General features: G+C 40.4%; 1 protein-coding gene across 1 annotated transcript in view; it reads left to right on the plus strand.

Annotated features, from left to right (window-relative positions):
• grid1b (glutamate receptor, ionotropic, delta 1b) overlaps positions 1-26,404 on the plus strand; it is a 711,417-nt gene that overhangs the window by 601,017 nt on the left and 83,996 nt on the right. Inside the window, exons 9-10 of the mRNA XM_052102777.1 lie at positions 20,258-20,359; positions 22,204-22,405. Coding sequence (XP_051958737.1) covers positions 20,258-20,359; positions 22,204-22,405 — 304 coding nt within the window. The remainder of the gene's footprint in view (positions 1-20,257; positions 20,360-22,203; positions 22,406-26,404) is intronic.

Below are 26,404 nucleotides of genomic sequence, written 5' to 3' on the forward strand. Positions count from 1 at the left end.
TGCAACCCCGTGGCCTCATGCGAGGACTCGCTATTTTGGCTTTGCTATACACAACGCATAATTTAAATGGATAAAAACCGACTGGATAATGTTCACAAGACTCTAGAGTGTAATTTAAAGGGTTAAATTCTGCCGCACAGAGTCACATGTCAGAACAGCATGCCGTCGATTTCCTTGAAGCACTTCTATGGGCGCAGAGCCAACAAAAGTAGTTTCTCAACTATTTGCTCTAGATTTAAAAAAAAAAATTGCTGTTTTTTTATTATTGTTTATTAGGTGGTACTAATAATTACAAATAAAAAAGTGAAATTAAAAAAGCACTCAGTAGCCATGTGGGGGTTAAGCGCAAGAGCACATCATCTGTGCGTCGTCAGGTATGTTGCCTGTATAGCGGGAGTCGTGCTGACTGCCCACTACTTCCACACAATCGCAAAATATCAAGGTGGTACATCAAGCTCGAATTGCTGTGATGGACATGATTATTGCGTTCATTTTTAACCCGTTATTATTTTTAACCAAGAGGCATATGTATGCAGTTTGTGTACTCAGAATGACCCCATACATAAGTGTCACACATTTTGTGAAAATATCTCATTCCCTTCAAGAGTTATAACTGTCCACGGCCACTGCTTACGTTTTGGTGTTGCTTTGTGACATTGAATTGAAAGTTACAACTTTTTTTGATAATTATTAATAATGGGACTCCAGATAATCTTTCTGCACTGGTTTGGTTCCGATCGGGTGAACGGACTAGGACTAGACCTTGATGGCACCTTAGACACAGACGCTGCATGCAAAATTTCAAGTCGATCTGCCCAACCATTCCATAGTTAATGTGTTTTAATATTATAGTGCCACCAAGAGGTGGAGATGCACAATTGTTTTTGTGTGTCCTTAGAATGACTCCATACATATGTGTACCAAATTTGGTGACAATATCAGATTCTGTTCAAGAGTTATAAACATTTTAGCAAAAGTGGCCAATCCCATTAACAATGTTTTGCCTTACCATTTGACAATAATTAAAATGTCAACATTCCTTTGATAACTTGAATTCCTAATGAACTTTGATGACTTTCTTCACTGGTTTGGTTATGTTCGGGTGAACGACCTAGGACTAGTTCGAAAAAGTAATCTTTTAAAATAATCTAAAGTATTTATTTAATATTTTGTTTCACATCAATGGTACTTCAAAGGCTAAGTTGTTCAGAAAGAGAAGATCTACCATATGGTATGAATAACATGTTTCTTTGTAAAACACAGCTGTATATACAATGATTTACACACATTTCAAATGTGATTTTTTCAAATTTTGCACAGATCTGTTGGGCCAAGAGACAAATTGGCCTACCAAGTCTAGTTTCAAATTGGCCTACCAGGTCTTATTTAACCCTATATAAAAGCTGCTGAAAACTGATTGGTTGATGGTGGCCATGTTTTTAAAGATATGCGACTGTCCTGATAGATCTTGATGGTACCTTGGACAAAGACACTTCATGCAAAATTTCAAGTCGATCAGACCATAGTTAGAGACATTTTTAGTTTTTTTTTATTATTATAGCACCAACTAAAGGGAAAGGTGTGCAATTTGTTTGTGTGTGTCCTCAGAATGAGCCTGCCATACATATGTACCTGTACCAAATTTGGTGATAATATCTCAATCATTTCAAAAGTAATAACCATTTTAGTAAAATGGACATGCCCACTATGAAAATTTTAGAATGAATTAAATTAAAATGTCAAAATTCCTTTGATATATTTGAAGCTCAATAACTGAGCTGGGCCTCATTTCACAAAAGCATAGTAGATAGTTAGCCTAAGTAGATCATAGAATCCATCTTACAATTAATATTAGTTTTGCAGCCATTTCCCAAAGCCATTGTAACATAGTACTTGAATATGCTCGTTGATATACGAGTACACTAAAGGATTTTTTTTTTTTATTACGTCAACACAGTGATTGGTGCAGACAAATGTACATTTACATTTATGCATTTGGCAGACGCTTTTATCCAAAGCAACTTACAGAGCCCTTATTTCAGGGACAATCCCCCCGGAACAACCTGGAGTTAAGTGCCTTGCTCAAGGACACAATGGTGGTGGCTGTGGGGATCGAACTGGCAACCTTCTGATTACCAGATTACCAGTTATGTGCTTTAGACCACTACACCACCACCACTCCATCACAGACAAATGTGATGGGGTGGTTGATTTGGAAAACTACATGAATTTAGTCCACATAAAAACCTTCATAAAATCATTAAAAATAATGAAATAATTAATGGGCATGGATTAAAAAAAAAAAAAACATTTATTACACCACAGCCTGCCTCGAATCCAGACGTATATTGGACATGTCGGGATTCATGGTGCATTCTGTCCTCGCCATCTTGATAGCCATCCTCATCTGATTCTTCCTGTACCCCCTTTTCATGAACAACAGGGCGTGCTCTAGTTCTGGTTGTAATATTGTGCAACATTTTGGACGGACAAACAGTTCAATGTATGGACACACCTGAAGCACAATTTCCATAGCTAGATCACTTGCTCCACAACACTTCTGGCCACAATGTGAGCCTCGTTATACCTTTCCTCTTTCTCATTTTCTTGTTTTGGGGCCTGGAGAAGTTTTGACATGCCTTGACATTTGTGCTTTTTTCAGTTGCTTGAAAACACATTAATGGCTAAATCTGATAACACTGTATTCAACATAAACTGGGCTACAATAATATGTGAGCATCATGTGTGTACACGTTTGTATTTTTGAGAAAATAACATTTATGCATGTTTTTTGAAAAAACACAATTTTTAAGCCACTGAAATAAGGCCATATAACATAATAAACTTTGTCCACAAGACTTTTTAGAACTGGATCTTGTAGCCTAGATATTTTGCTGCAAAATTATGTGAAAACCATCCTGATCACTCATTCATAGAAAACAATATACTCATTTAACTTTTGTAAGACACTTTTAGTGTTAGAAAGGTCATATGCGAGGAGGCGTGAACTATCATGAATACTGATTGTAATTCATACCTGAGGAGACAAAGACCCCTCCCCTGGGCCTATCAATGAGGAATGTGACAGAAAGAGAATGAATGTGAGGAGACTTAACTATCAAAATCAAGTTTTAAGTTAAAAGAAGTCTGACTATACATTTTCTTTACATAAAGAATTTACTTAATTTTAGACCTACATTAAAAGAAGTCTCTTCTGCTCACCAAGACTGCATTTATTTGATCCAAAATACAGTAAAAACAGTGATATTTGTAACTATTTTTACAATTTAAGTTTTCTATTTAAATATATTGTAAAATGCAATTTGTGATCAAAGCTGAATTTTCAGCATTATTACTGCCGTCTTCAGTGTCACATGATCCTTTAGAAATCATTATAATATGCTGATTTTCTAATATGGGCATATATACATCACATTTGACACATTTACACCCAAACACATGTTTGAAAGCACAAGCTTTGTTGATGATAATGAGGCAGCATAAACACTAGTTTAAATTTAATCTAAATATTCATATTATTTTTATATCATATTACATATCATATCATACATATCATATTTATATCAGGGTGTAAACCCCAGAGGGTTAACAGAAGAATTAGCAAAATTTAAGTAGTTGTGGCTGCTTCATCTATAAACCCAGTGACTTGTGGGATGTTTTGCTTTGGAAAAAAAACTCCTGAACTGCGACCTTGTCTTCTCTGGTGGTGGGAAATTGTACCTGGGCTGGGACATGCCAAAGTAATGCATTGGTTTACACCTGCATTTATCTCAGCACATCAGCGTATGAATGGCACGCTCCGCTGGTGGGTGTGATCACATTAGAGCAGGGGTGCCCAATACGTTGATCGCAATCTAGCAGTCGATCGCAAAGGCAATGCTGGTAGATCGCACAAAATTTAAATGTACTTTCGTTAAATTTGAATAAAAATTAATATAATGTCTTTTTCTTTTAGTTTCTGTCTGACTTGCACTTGACGAGTATATATTGACCAGGCGAGGTTTTGTTTATTCAGTTGCCATGACAACTAGGTTTGCGCATATGCAATGCTACTGCCCGGATTAGGCTAAACTGTCTGATTCCATTCAGTGCAAGTCATCAGAATAAGGTATATGCCCTGGCTATTGTAATCTATTGTGCTGTAGGTGTTTTGGGTTTAGTTTTAAAACTGAATGATATCAACATTGAACATTATTATATATTTTTTTATTAATTAGAAGATAAATTCCATGTAGGGATGCATGCAGTAGTCACAACAAGCATTTTCTTATTTTAAATGAAACTGTGTTTTTTTACTTGGTAGATCTTATTGAGTTGGTCATTTAAAAGTAGATCATCACACAAAAAAGTGTGGGCACCCCTGCATTAGAGATAATTAGATGAACCAGTAAAAAATGTACATCGCTTAGTTTCAAACAGATTACATTGCAGGAGAATATTTGTTTTAAATTTGAATTGTTTTATTTAAAAGTAGACATTATAAGCTTTCTTTAGACATATGTTTCATGTTTGTGTGATAAGTATTCGCAGAGTTTCAGTTCATTTTTGTGACGTGTTTCTGAAATATGCTCGAGAACACAGAGACTGCTGAAAGCTCACCCTTTTTATTTTCTTTATTTTACAAAAGCACAAGATTTTGTTGTTATTGTGAGTGTACACAAATAAAAGTAGACCCTTTATAGTCTCTAATGACGTCTTACACTTATCTGTATACCCAAAAATTTTGTTTCCGCTGTAATGATGAAAGAATCCATCAGGACGCACCGGCGCGTCCGTTGACCCCAGAGGGTTAACAGAAGAATTAGCAAAAATGAAGTAGTTGTGGCTGCTTCATCTATAAACCCAGTGACTTGTGGGATTTTTGCTTTGGAAAAAAAAAATCCTGAACTGCGACCTTGTCTTCTCTGGCGGTGGGAAATTGTACCTGGGCTGGGACATGCCAAAGTAATGCATTGGTCTACACCTGCATAGACCTCGACACCAACGCCATGCCCATCGCCAAGATCCTGCTGAAAACTTCCTGTTGCATAGAATCGTAGTGCAGCCAAGGGCTGGGTCGCTGATGTCTTGCTCTCATCAGGTCTGGTGCAATCGCATTGAGAATTTTTTTAATCTCTTGCCTTGGAAGTCTATATCTCTCGGGGATTGCCGTATCATTCAGGAACTCCATTCAGGTTGATGTTATCCCTTAGGATACTCTGTCTCTCTTTGTCTTACTCTCAAATGTATCACACGCTGAATCACAGCCAATGTCTAGTTTAGGCATCCAGCAAATACCTCCGCTTGAAATACTGTGAAATTGAATTGGATGAACGTGTTTGTTATTCTCATTTATTAAGTCATTGATTTTAAACATCACAAACCCTCATTTATTACTTGTAGGTCATATGAATCACCATCTTTACATAATGGCCATGTATGTCTGAGCTATTTACCTGCGGGAAGACAATAAGATGGTGGAGGTAGAGTGATGCTCTGAGCAAAGTTCTGCTGGGAAACCCTGGGTCCGGCCATTCGTGTGGATGTCAATATGACACGTGCCACCTTCCTAAACATTGTTGCAGACCAGGTACACCCCTTCATGGCAGTGGTATTCCCCGATGGCAGTGGCCTCTTTCAGCAGGATAATGCGCCCTGCCACACTGCACACATTGTTCACAAATGGTTTGAGGAACATGATGAATAGTTCAAGGTGTTTCCCTGGCCTCAATCTCAATCCGATTGAGCATCTGTGGGATGTGCTGGACCAAACAGTCCGATTCACGGCAGCTCCACCTCACAACTTACAGGACTTGAAGGATCTGGTGCTTATTTCTTAGTGACAGATGCCACAGGACAACTTCAGGGGTCTTGTAGAGTTCATGCCTCGGCAATGCCTATGTCACATGTACACTATTTTTCATCATCTAACAACATAGATTTGTATGTTAGCCTATTATCTATGATATCATACCGTAATAATGAACATTAATTGCTTGTAGAAAACGCTCCTAATTGCTAAGATCAATTATTGTTGGAAAATGAGGCCCTGGATCTTTACATTACATTATTTACATTAATGCAATACATTTTAATTTTTAAGTAAAGTAATGAGAAAATGTCCTAAAGGTATACAGTAGTTCATTCAAAATTATCTCATAATTTACTCACTCTCATGCTATCCCAGATGTGTAGGACTTTCTTTGTTCTGCAGAACACAAATAAAGATTTTTAGAAGAATATTTCAGCTCTGTGCAATGCAAGTGAATGGTGACTAGAACTCTGAAGCTCAAAAAGCACATAAAGGGCAGCATAAACGTAATCCAAAAGTGTAACTGTTTAAATCCATGTCTTTAGAAGATAAATGATATGTGTGGGTGAGAAACAGATCAATATTTATTTCAGTTTTTACTATAAATCTCCACTTAAATGTTCTTCTTCTTTTGTTTTTGGTGATTCACTTTCTTTGTGCATATCGCCACCTACTAGGCAGGGAGGAGAATTTATAGTAAAAATTGACTTATATACTGATCTGTTTCTCAGCCACAATTTCTAAAGTGAATGTAAAATTCTCTGGTTATGCTCTCCATGAGGGCTCAGAAAGCAGAATCTTCTGAATCGAGCTGCATTCAAATTCTAATCTATATTAGTTTTACACCAAAAAAAAGCCTATTAATACTATTAAGGTTTATTTGCATTGTGACATTACTTTTTATGACAATTACCCACATTTTACCCCCTCAATTCTCATTACCATAATGCGTCCTGATGTTTTACTTTTATTATTCACATTGTTTGCAAATATGATTCTCATTACCATAACAAAAAATTGTATTAGCTGTATGACAGTATAAAGATGATGTTGCACAATTATTGTTTTTAATGACCAAAAATGAAAGACAGAACCAAGAGAGAACTACTATGATGTATAAATACTTTTAAATGTACTGTAAATATACATATACATTTTGTTCATATTGCTCTCGCACTACGGTAAATTTGGCGACTGGGACCAGTTTTGTGAGAATCACAGAAAAGATGATTGAAACCTAAAAGGACATGTACTGTGGTATGGCTTACTGAGATAGCCTAATAAAATCCTTTCAAGCTTTTAAAAACACATTACATTCTCCAATGATTCATTAAAAAAACTAACAACAGTAGATGCAGTTTCAGCATGTGACAGTTTTCAGACTTAAACTCAATAGCAGTCTCCACTGTCAGCAAACTACTCTGAAGTTATGAAACAGAATAAAGGATATTCTGGCTGTGGCAGTTATCCACTTTCTTTTGTAGATTTGTTTCTGTTTAGGGCAAATGTTCACACAGAGAACACCAGCCAGCACAAAAACACACTTACAGAGGTTTAATTTGTCATTATTTTCCCTCTGTGCCTGCTTTACCTGCCGCTCACTCAGGATATGAAGAATTTGATCAGTTTTTCAGCATTTCAAGCATTCCCCCAGTGCCACCGCTGTTGGGCTGTTTGTGTATAATGAAGAAATCTGTTTTGGCTAAGGCATCTCTGATAGGGCGGAGGGCGGGGCTGGGTCGTGATCATACACACCCGGTCCCTTATCAGGCTAATCAAGCCTCCGAGAGGGATAAAGGCCGACTGCGGAGGATCGTGCGGGAGAGAGAGATAGTTTACGGACATGTCCGTCATGTGTGTGTTTGTGTCTGTTTAAGTTTATTATTAAAATATTATTTATATTATCAAGCCGGTTCTCGCCTCCTCCTTCCGCATTGAACCCCTTTACACTGGTGCCGAAATCCGAGAAGGAGGAGGGATGGGCCATAGCAGAGTTCTCGCCACTACGGTCCACCCCAACAGAGCAGCCGCGGCCATTTGCCCGGGGGATGAGGAGCCCGTCTGCCTGGAAGGGGACGACGGCCGCCGACCGAGAGCGGGGAGGGGCTCGCTGCCGACCGCCAGAGGCGGGGGACATTTTTTTGGGGGGGGGGGTACTACACTGTTACAGAAAGTACCCCCCTATTTAATTATTTCTGTTTCCCTCCCCTTGTCCCCTCCCTCGTCCAGGTAGACGGGGATGACCTGCCGGCAGACGGGGAAAGAGGCACGCCCTCCCCAGGGAAAGAGGGGGGTGGGGGTGTACGTCATACCGTTGGCTCCCCTGCCTGAAAGAATGAGGGAGGAATGTGACAGGGCGGAGAGCGGGGCCGGGTCGTGATCATACACACCCGGTCCCTTATCAGGCTAATCAAGCCTCCGAGAGGGATAAAAGCCGACTGCGGAGGTTTGTGCGGGAGAGAGAGATAGTTTACGGACATGTCCGTCGTGTGTGTTTGTTTCTGTTTAAGTTCATTATTAAAATATTATTTATATTATCAAGCCGGTTCTCGGCTCCTCCTTCCCATTAAACCCCTTTACAGCATCATTCAGGGGTTGACTAAAAAAATTATGCATATGAAAAATGGGATTCTGGGGCTGTAGGTGAGCGACGGCACAGCATGCTGAGTGCTGAGTGTCAGATGCATTTTAATTTGATCCAGTGCCAACACCTGGAACTAAACCAGCGTGCTACTCTTCCTCATGGAATAGTAATGAAGGGAACATACTGTACTCGAAAAGTGCATACACTTCTGCTCTGTGCATGTATGCAAATGTTCCTTTTCTAAATTCTTTTTTCACCCACTTCACTTGAGTAAAACAAATTAGATGTGTTTACAGCTAACACAAACACCTAAAAGGAAGACATTTTTCACCACAAGTGAATCACATCGAAATGTGCCAAGTTCTCAGTTGTTAAATGATGTGATTAAACCTCATTATCACCTGTTTCTTTGAGTAAATTAATGATTAATGAGATTAATATTAAAAATCAGTTCAGTAAATGTAGTTTTATTGGTACAGAAAACTGAGAATTAACATTGTCCATGTGGATTGCGTTAATTCATTTTTATATGTGAGCCATATTAGTGTTTTAATTTGGATCTAATGGAATTTGATTTTTATAATTCACATTTCATCCTCATCCTCCTACTCAAGGCAGCTGGATAATTTTATATAGCCTTCCTTCACATAATATAGAGACAACAGACTCGCATGTTATTGGGTGGGCTGTCAATGTCCCCTATAGGCCTTCTGCTGCTTATGTTGGGTTCCTTCTTTGAAAGGACAAACCATTATTCATTGTTTTTTGGCCAAATAAAGAAACCATCAACAAACAGTGTAACAGTGTTAAAGTCAACATGATATTAAAATTGATCCGGTTTACTTACTTACTACACATTCTTGGTCTCGATGTGCACAATTCAGCAGTGAATGAAAAAGAAAAAGGGCCTTTGTCTTTGTCATTTTTGATCTGAAATGACTTTTTCTTAACAGCTGGCATCGCCAATAGTCAAATAGCTATGTGGGCAACTGTTGTAGGTAATGCAGCCTTTATGAAATTTTTACAACAGTTATATTTTGAGTAATTTAATGTCATTACTGTGATGTTAATGTAATAAAGATAGCAATAATGGGTTATTTAATGTCAAATCAACCACATTTCAGAAAGTGTTTAAAGACAAAATATGAATTGCTATGAGGGCTCAAGGCGAAGGTCCATCACAGCTTTTTACCATCATGGCTTAAACATTTTTTATTTTTATTTTTATATTTTGTATCTAAACAGTGGCAAGAAAAAGTATGTGGAATTTTTGCTGTTTTTGTTTTTTTGATATTTGGTCATAAAAGGTGATTTCATCTTCTTCACAAGTCACAAGTATAGATAGACTAACACCACCCAAACAATTATAATCTTTCATATCTTTATTGAAAACATCCCATTAAACATTCACAGTGCTGTGGAAAAAGTAAGTGAACCCTTGGATTTAATAACCGGTCGATCCTCTTTTGACAGCAATAACCTCAACCAAATGTTTCCAGTAGCAGCGGATTAGACCTGCACAACGTTCAGAAGGAATTTTGGACCATTCTTCCTCCAGTACTGCTTCAGCTCATATTCTTAGGATATCTGGTGTGAACGGCTCTCTTGAGGTCATTCTTTTTCTTTTTTAAGCCAACCTGTAGTGGATTTACTTCAATGTTTAGGGTCATTGTCCTGCTGCATCATCCAACTTCTACTGAGCTTCAGCTGGCACACAGCAACCATGATATTATCCTGTAGGATATCTTGATGAACTTGGGAATTAAGCAAAGCAGCCCCAAATCATGATGCTCCCACCACCAAACTTCATTTTTGGTAAGATGTTTTCATGATGGTATGTGGTGCCCTTTTTATGCCATACGTAGTGCTGCGTTCCCCGTCTGTCACTCAGTCGACTTTGTGTTGCTGAGTTGACACTATGGGTCGCTCCTGCGGAGCACGGCCATCTCTGATTTTGAGAAAAGGCCAATGAGAATTGGCGTGTGGAATTTGCATGCCACTCCCCCGGACATACGGGTATAAAAGGAGTGACGCTGCAAATACACATCAGATATCTTCTTCGGAGCCGAGAGAGCAGTCATAGAGCTGAATTCCTCTGCTGTGTCATTCATCTCTGCAAGCTGTTGGCTTTACGGCGCTTTCCAGCGCTCCTCCCCCTCGCATACTATGTTGTGCTGTGCGTCTTTTTCAAGATGACACCGTTTGGTGACACCGTTGGAGACTTCGCCCGGCAGTTCTCAACGGTAAGGAGGCAGACAGCACATCCTGCCCAGGCGGAGCTACAGGCCCTGTACCCCGTCTGCTCGTCGCCCAGCATGTCCCCCTGCGGTACCAACACCAGCCCCGCCACAGCCCGCCCCTCGGGGCCGGCCCCGGCGTGGAGCTACCCGCAGGACAGCGACCGGCCGCCAAGAACCCTAGAAGGCTTCGAAGCGCCCCTGAGACGGGCAGCCCTGGGACTCAGGGAACTGCACTTTGGGAGCTGGAAAGCAGACCACTCCCTCCCCCGCCGGAGGGGCGGGTGGAGAATCCTTATTTCCTTTTGGGGTTTATTTCCCCAAAAGGAAATAAGGCCTGCCGGTACGTCCAACGCTATAGTCCCCTTGGTCCCTCTCGCTCGGAGTTTGGGGCCGTGGCTCGCACTCCCCAACCCGTCGCGTTGGTTGATCAGGACAGTCAGAAGGGCGCGATAGAGCCTGTCCCTCCAGCCGAGATGAAGAAGGGGTTTTACAGCCCCTACTTCATCGTACCCAAAGGCGGCGGGTTGCGGCCAATCCTCGACCTGCGATTTCTGAACCGGGCTCTGCACAGACTTCCGTTCAAGATGCTTACACAGAGACGCATTCTAGCGAGCGTCCGGATTGGTTCACGGCGGTAGACCTGAAGGACGCGTACTTTCATGTCTCGATCCTTCCTCGGCACAGACCCTTTCTCCGGTTTGCCTTCGAGGGTCAGGCATATCAGTACAAAGTCCTCCCCTTCGGCCTGTCCCTGTCCCCTCGCGCCTTCATGAAGGTCGCAGAGGCAGCCCATGCCCCACTGAGGGAAGCGGGCGTCCGCATCCTCAACTATCTCGACGACTGGCTAATCTTAGCTCACTCGCGGGACATGTTGTGTGCTCACAGGAACTTGGTGCTCAGGCACCTCAGCCGCTTGGGGCTTCGGGTCAACTGGGAAAAGAGCAAGCTCGTCCCGGTTCAGAGCATCTCTTTTCTCGGTATGGAGTTGGACTCGGTCTCAATGTTGGCGCGCCTCACCAGTGAGCGCGCACAGTCAGTGCTGACCTGTCTGCGGACGTTCAGACGGAACACGTTGGTCCCACTGAAATCCTTTCAGAGGCTCCTGGGGCATATGGCATCATCAGCCACGGTTACACCGCTCGGGCTGATGCATAAGAGACCACTCCAGCACTGGCTGCAGACCCGAGTCAAGAGACGAGCATGGCGCCACGGCACACACCGCGTCCTCGTCACGCAGATGTGTTGCCGCTCTCTCAGCCCCTGGTCAGACCTAGCGTTCTTACGGGCAGGAGTTCCCCTAGGCCAGCATCAACTGCATCGAGTTTCTGGCAGTACTACTTGCCCTGAGGAGGCTTTTGCCGTTGATCCGGGGCAAACACGTGTTGCTCCGGATGAACAACACAGCCGCGGCGGCGTATATCAACCGCCAAGGCGGTCTACGCTCACGCCGCTTGTCACAACTTGCCCGCCATTTCCTCCTTTGGAGTCAACACCGACTCAAGTCGCTGCGGGCCACTCACATCCCAGGTTACCTCAACAGCACAGCGGACGGCTCCACCCCCAGGTGGTTCAGCTGATCTGGAGTCAATTCGGCCAAGCGCAGGTAGACCTATTCGCTTCTCCGGAATCCTCCCATTGCCCACTCTGGTACTCTCTGGCCGAGGCCCCCCTCGGCACAGATGCCCTGGCACACAGCTGGCCCCTGGGGCTTCGCAAGTATGCGTTTCCCCCAGTGAGCCTACTTGCACAGACGTGGTGCAAAGTCAGGGAGGACAGGGAGCAGGTCCTCTTAATGGCCCCTTTTTGGCCCTCCCGGATTTGGTTCTCAGACCTCACGCTCCTCGCGACAGCCCCCGGCGAATTTCCCTGAGGAAGGACCTTCTTTCTCAGGGTCAGGGCACCATCTCGCACCTGTGACCAGACCTCTTGAATCTCCATGTTTGGCCCTTGGACGGGACGTGGTAGACTTAGATGGCCTACCACCCGCTGTGGTAGACACAATCACTCAGGCGAGAGCCCCCTCAAAGAGGCGTCTTTACGGCCTGAAGTGGCGTCTGTTTGCGCAGTGGTGTTCTTCCCATGGTGAAGACCCCCAGACATGCGCAGTTAGATCAATGCTTTCCTTTCTGCAGGAAAGGTTGGAGGGACGGCTGTCCCCCTCCACCTTGAAGGTGTATGTAGCCGCTATATCGGCACATCACGATGCAGTGGAAGGTAAGTATTTAGGGAAGCATGATTTGATCATCAGGTTCCTGAGGGGCGCGAGGAGGTTAAACCCCCCCAGGCCGTGCCTCGTTCCCTCGTGGGACCTCTCTGTGGTCCTTCGGGGAGCTCCCTTCGAGCCCCTTGAGTCAGCAGAGCTAAAGGTGCTCTCTCTGAAGACCGCCCTCCTGACGGCGCTCACCTCCATCAAGAGGGTAGGGGACCTGCAAGCGTTCTCTGTTAGCGAACTGTGCCTAGAGTTCGGTCCGGCTTACTCTTACGTCATCCTGAGACCCCGACCGGGCTATGTGCCCAAGGTTACCATGATCCCCTTTAGGGTTCAAGTGGTGAACCTGCAAGCGCTGCCCCTGGAGGAGGCAGACAGAACCTTTACGTTGCTGTGTCCGGTGCGTGCTCTTCGCATCTACTTGGACCGCACGCAGAGCTTTAGAAGCTCCGAGCAGCTCTTTGTTTGCTTTGGCGGACAGCGGAAGGGAAGCGCTGTCTCCAAACAGAGGATCGCCCACTGGGTCGTCGATGCCATCATGATGGCATACCACGCCCAGCATGTGCCGCCCCCTGCTGGCCTACGAGCCCATTCTACCAGGGGCGTTGCGGTTTCATGGGCATTGTCCCATGGCGCCTCTCTAGCAGACATACGTATGTAGAGCCGCGGGTTGGGCAACACCTAACACCTTTGCGAGGTTCTATAACCTCAGGGTTGAGCCAGTTTGTCCCGTGTGTTATCAGATGACACAAACAGGTAAGTTTGGGTCAGCTGGCCGGGTGTATCGCTTGTGCATAGCGCCTTTCCCCTCCCTTGAGGTGAAGACGTGCGCTCTTTTCTCCAGTTGCATTCACAGGAAGTGTGAACCCTGGACGTACTTCCTCCCTAGCCTAGCGGCCATCGAGTCTTCGGAGAGGCTCACTGCCGCCCCGGTATGGGCGTCACTAGGCCCCCGTACTGAGGTAAGTGCTCCACATGTGCTGGTTGCCCCCTTCGGCAACCCCGTGTGATGTATATCCCGCAAAATGGTTTCCCTGCTGGCAAACCGCGTCTTCCTTGGACAGAGGGCCCTCTGCCCTGGGTCGCCATGTTTGTAGTAACCCCTCCCCACCTTTGGGTAGGGTCTACCACGGCGCCATTCCACACGATGTACTTCCGCTGCTAGCCGGTAAGACCGTGTGTGTATTCCACCTAAACCCCCCCCTCCTCTTTGGAGGGACACCCCCCAGCTTGGACTATTTATATTTGGCCCCCAGCCGAACAATTGCATTCCTTTTACAGGGGAGAAAAATAGAGAGAAGGCCCCGGCTGGGCCAGCCAGTCCTTATACTCCTGAGCAGTTAGCTGTTCCCCCTAGGTGCAGGGGACCGCTTCATGCCTGCCAGTGTGTTGGGGGTAGTTATGCGATGGCTTGCTGCGCTGGCTACGAGGCACACAGAGGTTTGCCCGTCTCGCACCGCTTGTCTGCGTAACTCGGTTCAGCTCTGTGGCGTTTTCCATGGGACCCCTAGTGTCAACTCAGCGACACAACGTCGACTGAGTGACAGACGGGGAACGTCTCGGTTACTGATGTAACCTCCGTTCCCTGATGGAGGGAACGAGACGTTGTGTTCCCGCTAGCCACAATACTGAACCATCCGCTGAAAGCGCCGGGTCTTTGGCTTGGCTCCTCTGTGCGATACCTGATGTGTATTTGCAGCGTCACTCCTTTTATACCCGTATGTCAGGGGGAGTGGCATGCAAATTCCATACGGCAATTCTCATTGGCCTTTTCTCAAAATCAGAGATGGCCGTGCTCCGCTGGAGCGACCCCTAGTGTCAACTCAGCGACACAACGTCTCGTTCCCTCCATCAGGGAACAGAGGTTACGTCAGTAACCGAGACGTTTTCTTCCCAAAAGTCCACAAAGCATTTTCCCAGTAGTGTTGTGGAGTGTCAAGGTGATCTTTTGTAAATATTTCTGCAATGTTTTTATTGGAAAGTAGCGGCTTCCTTCCTGTTTAAAAATAAGTCATTAGAAAATAATTGTATTTATAACCACAGTGAGCAAGAAAAATAACCTTGGGAGAAACCAGACTGACTGTGGGGGCAAGTTCCCCTTTGGCTAACATCATGAATATAATGCCAATAGTACTTGTGTTTAGTGCAAGTCATGCTTTAAAATGATTAAACTAAGTAAGAGTTCAGCACCAGTTTTTAGACAAAGATTTTGTATGAACTGTAAGATGAATGACTAATGTCTTAGAAGTCCATCCTGTATAAGAAGTTGTAGATGTAGAAGTTCACATAGATGCACTTGTCCTTGTTAGTTGGCTGATGAAGGCTTTTGTTGGCAATTAATTGGTAGTCTATGTATTACATTTTAAGAGTGTAGTCCATCAATAGACTGAGGTGATGCAGGCAGAGATCAGTAAGGTGCATTGCAGTTCAACCTGGCCGGTAATTTCGGTGAGGTTCGGTGTGGTCCATCCTAAGTCCAAGGTTCAGACAATGGCATATGAAGTATCCCATGTCTTATGGTTGGAGTTGGCATCAGTTCATCCTCTAAAGTCCATCATAATAGACTGCATTTAGTCATCATCATTCAGCGACACGTAGCAGTGGAGTCCAACACGAAGCAGGAATGGTGCTGGATCCAGCCGGTTCTGGTGACTTCAGGATAGGAGTCCCAAGGTTGAGACAGGGATACAAACAGAATAATATTAGCCTAGATACCATTCAATTTATTACAGAGTTAGAGATCATGATCAATGTTCCGGCAGACTAAACTAAAGCAGCCTAATTGTGAGTTGAAGGATAAATTAGGTGTATGCCTGGCTAAATAGATGAGTCTTTAGTCTAGACTTAAACTGAGGGAGTGTGTCTGCATCTCGAACAATGTTAGGGAGACTATTCCATAATTTAGGAGCCAAATATTAAAAGGATCATTTAGTGGACTTTGATATTCTAGGAACTATTAACAGGGCAGAATTTTGCGATCATAATGAACGTGAAGGAATATAGCGTGGTAGAAGGACACTTTAGTACTGCAGAGCTAGACTATTCAGAGCTTTGTATGTAGTTAACAGAATTTTAAAAGTAATATGAAATGTATCATGTAGACAAAGTATTGACGATAAAATGGGGCTAATAAGATCATATTTCTTGGTTCTTGTTAGCACTCTGGCTGCTGCATTTTTAACCAATTGAAGTTTATTTATTGATCTTGCTGGACATCCTCCCAGTAATTCATTACAATAATCTAGTCTTTAGGTCTTGAACGCATTAATTAGTTTTTCGGTGTCAGCAACAGAGAGCATGTGCCGAAATTTAGACATTTTTCTGAGGTGGAAAAATGCTGTTCTACAAACATTGGTAATTTGATTTTCAAAGGACAGATTGGTAAATATAACACCCATATTTCTATAACACCTATGTTCTTCACTGTTGAAGATGATGTAACAGTATATCCATCGAGAGTCAAATTATATTTTAGCGGCTTATTTTTTGAGTTTTTTGGTCCAATAATTAGAATCTTTGTTTTGTCAGAATTGAATTGAAGAAAATTTCTGGCCATCCAATCTTTCATTTCATTGATACACTCTGCTAATTTGGAGTGTTTTGAAATCTTATCAGGTTTAGAAGAAATATAAAGTTATATTGTCAGCATAACAGTGGAAACGTATTCCACGATTCCAGATAACATCTCCCAGGGGACACATATACAAGGAAAAAAGCAGAGGCCCTAAAACTGATCCCTGTGGCACACCATATTTTACTTTTGTTTGTTTTGACAATTCCTCATTTACATAGACAAAGTGGTAGCAGTCTGCTAAATAGGACCTAAACCATGCTAATGCATATTTAAGATAATGTCATCATGTCGAATGCAGCACTAAGAACTAAAAGCACTAGATGTGAAATGCAGCCGCGTTCAGATGATAAGAGCAAGTCATTTTTAACTCTGATAAGTGCAGTTTCTGTACTGTGATGAGGCCTAAATTCTGACTAAAATTGTTCATATATACTATTTGTCATCTTGGCTGGAAAGCCACTTCTATGGAGAGTAACCACAGTACTTAATCATCTCAATTTATAGAAATGTGTCTAACTGTGGACAGATGAAAATCTAAGATCTTCAAGATAAGTTTGTAATCCTATCCAGCTTTATGCAAAGCAACAATTCTTGATCATAGGTCTTCTGAGATCTCTTTTTTTTTTGTGAGGCATGTTCCACATAAGCAGATGCTTCTTGAGAAGAGCAAACTCAAATTTTGTTATTAGTTAAAACAGATTGTGTTTATTCATTATTGTATCTTAGACAATGATCAAAATCGATTTTAAGACAAATTTATACATAAATGCAGGTAATTCCAAAGGGTTCACATACATTTTCTTGCCAATGTATAACGTATTTAAGATAATTTACCCCAAAATGTTATCTCAGTTATAATTTGCAAGATAGCATTTAAGCAGATATTAATTCATAAATCTTCCATTAATCAGCATTTTTAGCGAAGTGTTCAGTGTGTAGGTGTAAGTTTTTGGTAACCCGTTTTGTCATGCTGTCAATTTTTGAGCCATGTTTAGTGTTTTCACAAGCAGGATCAAAGATTTCATCAAGGAGTTAAAGATTTGATTTTTGGGCTGAGTGTAATAAGCATTTGAATCCTTGATAGAGGAGACCTTGCTACTAAATCAGTTGTGATGTGTAATATAGCAGGTATATATTATTAGGTCTAATCTATGAATTACTTGAACATGTCTAGCAGATGACACATTTACATTGTCCTCCCCCATGCAGAGCCCTGCAGCTGCTTGACTGTCTCATTTGAAAGTGTTAACATGTCAACAAGGTATGTTGTTTTTAGAGGTTTTTGCAGTCTTGCAGAATATGGTTATGACGTTACAGAAATTCCATGAATTATTAAGATTCAAGAAAAAGAAGCTCACAAGCACTTGGCCACACGAAAGCCAGCACACCTCTGTTAAAGCAGAAAATGTTGGGTGCATTGTTTTCACGCTGTTGTGCAAAGACGCTCTGGTTGGTAAAGCGACATTTCATGAAGTTTTGCTATAGTTGCCAGGGTGTCTAGGTCTTTGCACAAATTGTCTAATTTTTTTTGTTGTTGTTGCTTATATCACGTTGAGATAGACGAGGATGCTGACATGCTGTCTTACTGGTATATAGTGTTGGGTTCAAGTCCACCTTAGTGGAGTCCAAGTCAAGTCTGAGTCTTTAAACAAACGAGTCCAAGTTGAGTCAGAGGCCAAAAGGGGCCGAGTCGGACTCAAGACAGAGTCCATTACAGGCCGAGTCCGAGTCGAGTCCAAGTCCGAATGAATCTGTTCATGAATCTGAACTAAAATTGTAACCTTACAACATCAATATTTTAAGCTTATTTTAAAATTCACAATTAAGAAAAAAAAAAATCTCAATATCAACGTAACAAAAACACCTCTGCTGCATATATAAATTATATGATTAGTATCCTGCTGAACAGACTTTAAATAGTCAGAGTCACCCTGCAGCTGAACAGCTCTAAAAATAAAAATAGCCAGTGATTTTTTTCATATAAAATGCAATTAGTATGTTAAATAAATAAAAGTTTTGAAACATTACTTAATTGTTAATTGTATACTTAAATATTTGATACTGAGCAGCTCATGATATCCAGCCAGATGTATAAAGGGGGTTTAACATGCTTCATCCAGCGCTTCATTAAAATTTTAGAAAAGTCCGCCTTTTGTTTTACTGTTGGAACGTAGCAAGGATAGTGCTCAGTGCTCGTGCTTGTCTGTATGCATGCTCTTGTGTGCTCGCTCATCTCTGCATGCTCAGTTAGACGACTGTGTTTGCTCCATTTCATTTTTGTGCTCTCTCACTTGTTGTCTGCTTGCACTGAGAATACAAACATAGCAATAGCCTGAAAGGACAAGCGACGGTTCTAGCCAATGTCACGAATCTCTCTCACACTGGCCCCGAACCATCAGGAGTCTTTACTGTCAGTCCTTTCCATGGCACCATATTTATGGAGTAATCCATTATTTTATAGAGGGGGTAAAAATATTTTTTTTTCCCCTATTATTTGGAGCAAAAATAAAGGCAATAAATAAATACATTTAGAAAGGTGGCAGCATCATTATTTTATTTTTACTCAGAGATACTGTAGGTAGGTGTACACTCAAAGGTTGAATTAAGAAAATTAAAATAGCTTTTTTGAGATTTTTTGTCAGCTCTTAATTTCAGTTTACATTTGTAAAATGGAAGGTCATTGCTTTATATTTGTATTTCGTTATTGATGTCATTTATCTTTTGTAATAACATGATATGTTTGAATATGAAAATGCAGTGTCAATTATATAGCGATGTTTCTGATTAATAACAACTGCGTTTAAATGCACAAGCTTGTTATCATGTCACATGGGATTAGGTCATAATTTTTCCAATGTTCTGTTGCTGAAAACCCTTACGGTGCCCAAATTCGTGTTCACGGTATACTGATTGACGACATTGGGTGCTAGAGAACTGATTGAGTCACAAGGCTGAAGTTTTAAAAATATCTTAATATCCTTTTACATTCTCTTTTGAAAGGCATATATGGTTAAATTCCAGAGATATGGGGCTCTTTATTTGGCTCCATGCATAGTTTGTTAAATGTTACACTTTCAATGGTTGAAAACCAGATGTGGGTTACATGGTATGAAGCAAAATGTTCTTGTCCAACAAAAAAATAGGTCTGAAATACAAATAATGTGACCTTAAATTTTGTTCCAAATCATCAGCCCCCCACTACAAAATAATGGATTACTAAGTAAATATTGATCATTTAATATTTTGGTTTGATCATCGTTTCTATATTTCTTTCACCAGAGAAAAAATATCAAAAACAACATTTTGAGTAGGGGATCTATAGTTGAGTTGACACAGAATGACCTTAATAGCAAAACATGATAGATTTGAAAAAGAAGCGTTGCCATTGGAGATGCTCTGGAGAGTGAACTTGACTCTCAGCCTCCGCGTCCTGTTCAAAAAGCCTCTTCAAAAGTGTGTTCAGGCAATGTTTCAGGAGGGGAATCTACTGCAAACTCACATTCAGCTCTGACTCACCCCCTTTTCACCATTCAGTCAATTCCTGATGGAACATGATAGTAAAACTCTAGTCAGGTCATGTCCTACATTTGTTTTCTCTGTGAATATTCTGTTTTACTCTGAACTGTCACATTATGTAAGTAAAGTGGGTTTTGAATGCCATTTAATGTTGACTTTTTGCACCCTAACCTAAAGCGGTTAATAAAACAACACACTTACCGCACAATCTAAATCAGCAGCCATGAATACAGATTTACAATATTTAGAGACAGCATGTGACTGTGATTAAACTGTGTTGACTAAATGTGATCTGTATGTTTTCTGTTTGTTTATTTTGCAGTTGGCCACGTGGGATTCTGTTCATGGGCTCAATGGCAGTCTAAAGGAGAGTCGTATTGAGAACGGCATGCAGGGAGTTTCTGTCAAAGTAGTCACGTTGTTGGTAATGCTTATGTTTAATATATAATTTACCATCTATAAATGTAATGAATGTTAACAAATGATACATCTATTCAAAGGTCTAAGGGTTCAACATTGATATCCGATCTCTGTTTCACGATAGCAATGCTCCAGAAACAGCCATTTAGTTATTTGTGCCAGAAGTACAAATTAAAACATGCAATATCAAAACAGGACTTCATATATTTATTATGAAAACATGATCGCCAGATGAATCCAGTTCGCCACACTTGGGTCAATTGTCCATGACAAGTGTTCATTGAAAAACATCCAATAGCACTTTTTGTCCATAAAATGATAAATCTGAGAAATATTGATATACTCTCCATTGTTTACATGAGATCTCTCCTGAAAGAATTACTCTTCGTCATCATTCTTCAACAAACTGCAATCTGAGCAGCATTCATGTTGGAAAACTGTATATGATCTTATATATTAGAGTCTCAAAAACAAAACCAGCCCGTCTCCAAAGTCTATTTAAAAAAATGCGGCATATTCATAATAGCCAAGCAGTGCCGTCAGATTTTGTGTGGGGTGTGTATCAAAAGGTTACATTCCTGCTTGAATGTTTGTACCAGGTGTGGCATAAAGTCACCCAACAGCAATGTGAAAGACTGGTAGAGAGCATGAAATAATTTTAAAGTTGTCATTGCAGCACTTTACATTAATGTTCCCTTTGTTAAGGGTTTATAATGGGTTTTATTAATGACAAATAAGTAATTTACAAATGCATATAAATCATTTATTTGGGTATAACAAAATGAATAATGCAGTACTTGCCAAATTGTGAGCCATTTTACCTCTCATATTATAAATTCTTAATAAATACACTTCTTCATACTTATGTTAATGAAAAACATAAAATGCCCTAATGTATGATTTTGTCACAATGCAGCAACAAAACATATGTATTATAGTGAGATTGAAATGAGGGATTACGCCATTGTGTTTACATTCATGACTGTAATTGACTCATTTGTGCTGTCACTTTCCTTGTCACATTGATGTCAAAAGAATGATTTTACATAGTCCAAGTTACCAAGTAAGTCCTCTGCAAAAAAAAATAAAAAATCCAAATTCATGCAAATTCACAGAATAAATAATATAATAAAGTCTGATGATCAATACACTATACTGAACTTTGTGTATACAGGTTTCTAATATTGGCAATATCTGAATAAATAATTAATATGAGTCCACTTTACAGGTGCATTGTCATAGGTTACTAGTGTTGAATGAAGTGTTATTAAGCATTTATAACAGTTCAGGTAAAAAAGCTCACCATTTGGTCAATTTTAAGTCTCCCTTTGTATGCATTTTTTTATAACAGCCTTACAGTGGTTTTGGTATTCTCACCTAAAAATGGTTTATAATGCATTTTTAAATGAATTATTAATCAATAATGAACCCCTTTATATACCATAGTAATATCCCCTTGTTTCATGTTGAGATTGTTCTCCATTCTTCATAATTGATCCAATTTTGCAATATTCTTGTCTTATACCTGTTATAAACATTTTAACAATGTGTGGGAAAGCACAAAGCTATTGATTCCGCTTCTGATGTGCTTGATATATATATATATATATATATATATATATATATATATATATATATATATATATATATATATATATATATATATATATATATATTTTACATTCCTTATGATCTCAATTTAATGGCTCTCTTGGGCCATGTGCAGTAATCATCTACTTCATAGAGGTTTCTCAGTGTGCCCTACAAAATCTTGAAACAAGTTTTACTATCAGCTAGGCTGTTTGAAATGTGTCTGGAAAGGTTGATAGTCAATATTCCCCTTTAAAGGAGGATCCGTTTGTCATGGTGGCAGAGAATATTCTCGGACAGCCCAAGAGATATAAGGGCTTCTCAATTGATGTGCTGGACGCCTTGGCCAAGATCCTCGGATTCAAGTACGATCTCTACCAGGTAGCAGACAGCAAATACGGTTCTCAGCTGTCCAATGGCTCTTGGAATGGAATGATCGGGGAGCTCATCAACAAGGCAAGTGAATTAAATTATGACTTTGACCTTTCAAAATGTCAAAATATTGTTATGAGAATTTTTTTTTTTAATTAGAGTTGTTGAATTTAACTTGTTAACATATGCAATTAATTTAAAATGTTTAACACATATTTTGTTTTAATTTATTAATGCACTTACCCATTTGAAATTAGATTCTGACATTTCATTCAGCTCCGTGTGAATTTTGAACACTGGTTCCGTCATTCAGTGACATACACACCACAAACACATACACAACAGCTATTCCTTGTCAGTGATCAAGTGATGGAGAAAGGACCTCTTACAAAACAAACCCAGATGTGCAGGTGTGGCAGGTGCCTAAATATTAATCTACTTGAAAACATAGATCCATACTATAAACTGCCAATAAATTTGATTTGTTTGCCCATAAATGTGTTCAAAATGCTGACATATGTATTTAAAAGCAGGCCAAATATAAGGTTTTATCCTATTTTTAAGTCATTAATGGGGCTTTTCCACTGCACGGTACAACTCAAATCAACTCGACTCTGCTCGCTTTTTGGGGGTTTTCCACTGTGGATAGTACCTGGTACTTTTTTTAGTACCACCTCGGTCGAGGTTCCAAGCAAGCCGAACCGATACTAAATGTGATGTCAAAACCCTGTAGATCACTGATTGGTCAGAGAGAATCATCACTACCAGCGTCACTGGATTTGTGACACGGGACATCAACCCACTAGTTTTAAAGTTAGCTACAGCGATACTGTTATGTATACCTTGTCTTGTCTCACTGTTGCCCTTTGTTTGTCATTTTTGTCACTTTTGGAGTTCCTTAGTTTTCACTTTTGTCACCCTTGTAGCTCCATAGTCTCCTTGTTAGCTTTCGTGTTCTCTGTTCATTGTTTTCACCTGCCCTCGTTAGTTTGCCATTTGTTTCTGTTTATTGCCCTGTCATCTTGTTTGAGTTCTGTTTGTTCATTGGCTCCCGTTTTCCCATGTCCATGTATTTTAACCCGGTTGTTTTCACTCCCCTCGGTCAATCGTTGAATGTTGTTAAGCCTGGTATGTGTTCCCTGCCCGAGTTCTCAGTTTTGTTTCATCGTGTTTAAGTTTCATGTTTTCCCATTGTGGGTTTTTCCTTTGTGTTTATTTGTTTGTTTGTTTAATAAAGTTAAGCTGCATTTAGATCCACTCTCCTCGTCTGCCTTCACTGCCTCCATTGGTAACAGATACCAGTATAATTTGTTCAAGCGACTTTCGAATTGTAAAAATAAATGGCTGTGCGCAAAACCAAGCCGTGGCCAATAAACAAGGTGCAGATGTTCCTCTCTTTGCGACAAACGAAATGAAAATTAGGCTGTTGGCCTCACACGGCTACCACCGGATCTACCAACAGTGTAGAGAAAAGTAAAAAAAAATACTTAAAAGTGACTACAGGACCATTAAGGAAAAGTGGAAGTGGTTCGACCAAATGGACGCTATCTAGACCGGCGAGCAATGGGAGGGAGAGTGCCCGGGAGTCCATGATGGAGGATGGTACTTTAACTCGATATTCTGCTTGAAAGCTTCACTTTATTTAGTTGACCAGCTACTGGAAAGCTTCTAAAACAATCAGGCCAATTTAACTGTTACACTTGTGTAAAATCACCATGTAACAACTGCTTTATGCAGCACAATGAGCTAGTAACTAACAGCTAGCTGTAAGGAATTTTCAGGGGTCCCAAATATCAATTCAGGTCTGCAGTTGCTGATGTTGATCCGGATCCTCGTGAGGGGAGAAATGACATAACACACATACACCAGAGTGTATCATATCATATCATTCCCCGACGTTTATTGTTCAACACATCATTATATACTGTTCAGCAAAGTAACACTTCCTCTAGACTAACCAATAAAATCATGCTTTACTTTATCTGAACGTGACATACTTATTTGATATGAGATATATAAGGGCTTAGGGCAGAGAGTTCAGATACAAGAAACACATTTCTAAGACTGGCAGTTTGTCAACACACCCTGATATGAAACAGCTTGCAAAACATCAACTGTCCTGCAGAACAGAAAGAACACAGTTGTACTGACTAAGAAGTTGTTAAGAGGCCTTATTATTTTACACTAGCGGTTGTGTTATTGTTTATTGTTTTGTGTCACGTTTAAGGTGATTTCACGGCAGTAGAGGCAGCGCAACTATGACGATCAGCCTATAATTCCACCCACGTTGTAGTGGCACTAAACAGCAGTGGAAAAACAAGCTCAGAAAAGTAAAGCGAGTAGAGTCGGGTCAAACTGTAAACTTAAGTGCCATAAGTAGCTGAAAGCGTTCTTGTTTATAATATTAGAATCAACATTATTATGGAAGGGTGCTGCCTTGTGGTGGAATAATGCAAGGACACCACATATTGTGTCATTACATATGTGTGTGAAAAATGAGTTGAACGAGTTGAATAATGTAAAATATAAATAAATAATAAATAATTTACATCACCTATATCTGTAGTCATGAGCGCTACTGGACTTGTGTTAAGCCCTCTAACATGGCCCTCTAGAGTTAATGCATCAACATTGCTTGGGCGGTGCTTTGCGCTTACATCTTACAATTTCAGATTAAGTATCATTATGTGAGCCAGCACAAAAAGCAAAAGAAGACGTTCTCTGCAGCGCTTTTCATGTGGAGTTCAAAGCATCACGGATCATGTATATGCAGCTTTACGATTGCTGTAGGAAAGCGAAAAGTCTAAGTCTGCCTGCTGATTAATATTGTTGAGGATGAGGGTTTATGATCTTTAATGTACATTGCAATGAAACTGCAATCTAGTGCTTTCAATTAGTCAACCTCCCACTTAGACTTATAAAGTTTAATATTACTTAAATTGGTGCTATTTTAGTGCATTTCTATCTTTGAACTGTGTGATGCTTTACATAATGTTACATTTTCTTTTCTTTTAAGGAGGAACTAAATCAATTTTGATAGGAAAATAAGTATAAAGAGTCAACAGAACTTTCAAAATTTGCGATTAACTATGAACAATTATTTTATTAATTGTGATTTAAGTTTCACAATGCAAATTTTCATTCTTAACATTGCTTTCATTGAGGGAGATAAATTAGTTGATTTACTAAGAAATGAGCTGACTGACTGATTTAGTACATGATTCAGATCAGATTGATGACATTTGTGATCGATTCAGTCTATTTCGGTAATCATTTTGACTGATTCATTAAAAAGCACTAATCAAGCAATTCATTTGCTAATTGAAAAGCAAATTATGCTGTAAATTAATAGTTGTGTTGACTAAATATAATAAATATATCCCTTTCATGCACAGTGGTCACTACGTAATGTGATGTTGCGGCCTTGTGGAAGTAGGTGTAAGTGCAACAACATCCAATGAAAACCAAAATGATTGACAAAAGGCCAGACGTGCTGAGAACCTCTTGTATATCTGTCCAGTCCTTCAATAAAAAAGGCCCCTCCATCAAAAACAAAATTGATGTCACAAAGTAGCATCCAAGAAACATAAAAGAGTGCATCAGTGCACGCCCACTTTTTCAGCCATCTTTGTTCCAGAAGTATTTTTCCCATAGGCTTTTCATAAAATCCTTCATAAAAGAATTCTTAACTATGAGTCAAATCAACCAACCAAATGATGGAAACACAAAATATGTATAGAAAATATTTCATTTTCATTTTATTGCAGATTATTCAGATATTTGCAAATATATAAGTAGCTTATGGGAGCGGGCGATAACATCAGAGCTCTTTTGGCTCTTTTTTACAACAAAATGATGATTTTCATTATTTGTTTCTATTTCTTAAAAGATAAAAAATAATCCATTGAATTCCATTTTTACAACCCATGTTTTCCAGACTTTTTTGTTCATTGGCTATGTTATGCTAAGTCGTATTTTAATTTTTTTTTGGCTAAATGATCAACATCAGGGTACACAACAGAGCAACACATTGAACAGACCGTTTATATATTTCTCACAGCCTCATTTTCATTTGTGTCAAACAAAT

The sequence above is a fragment of the Xyrauchen texanus genome, chromosome 33, assembly GCF_025860055.1.
Source record: "Xyrauchen texanus isolate HMW12.3.18 chromosome 33, RBS_HiC_50CHRs, whole genome shotgun sequence".
Classification (NCBI taxonomy): domain Eukaryota; kingdom Metazoa; phylum Chordata; class Actinopteri; order Cypriniformes; family Catostomidae; genus Xyrauchen; species Xyrauchen texanus.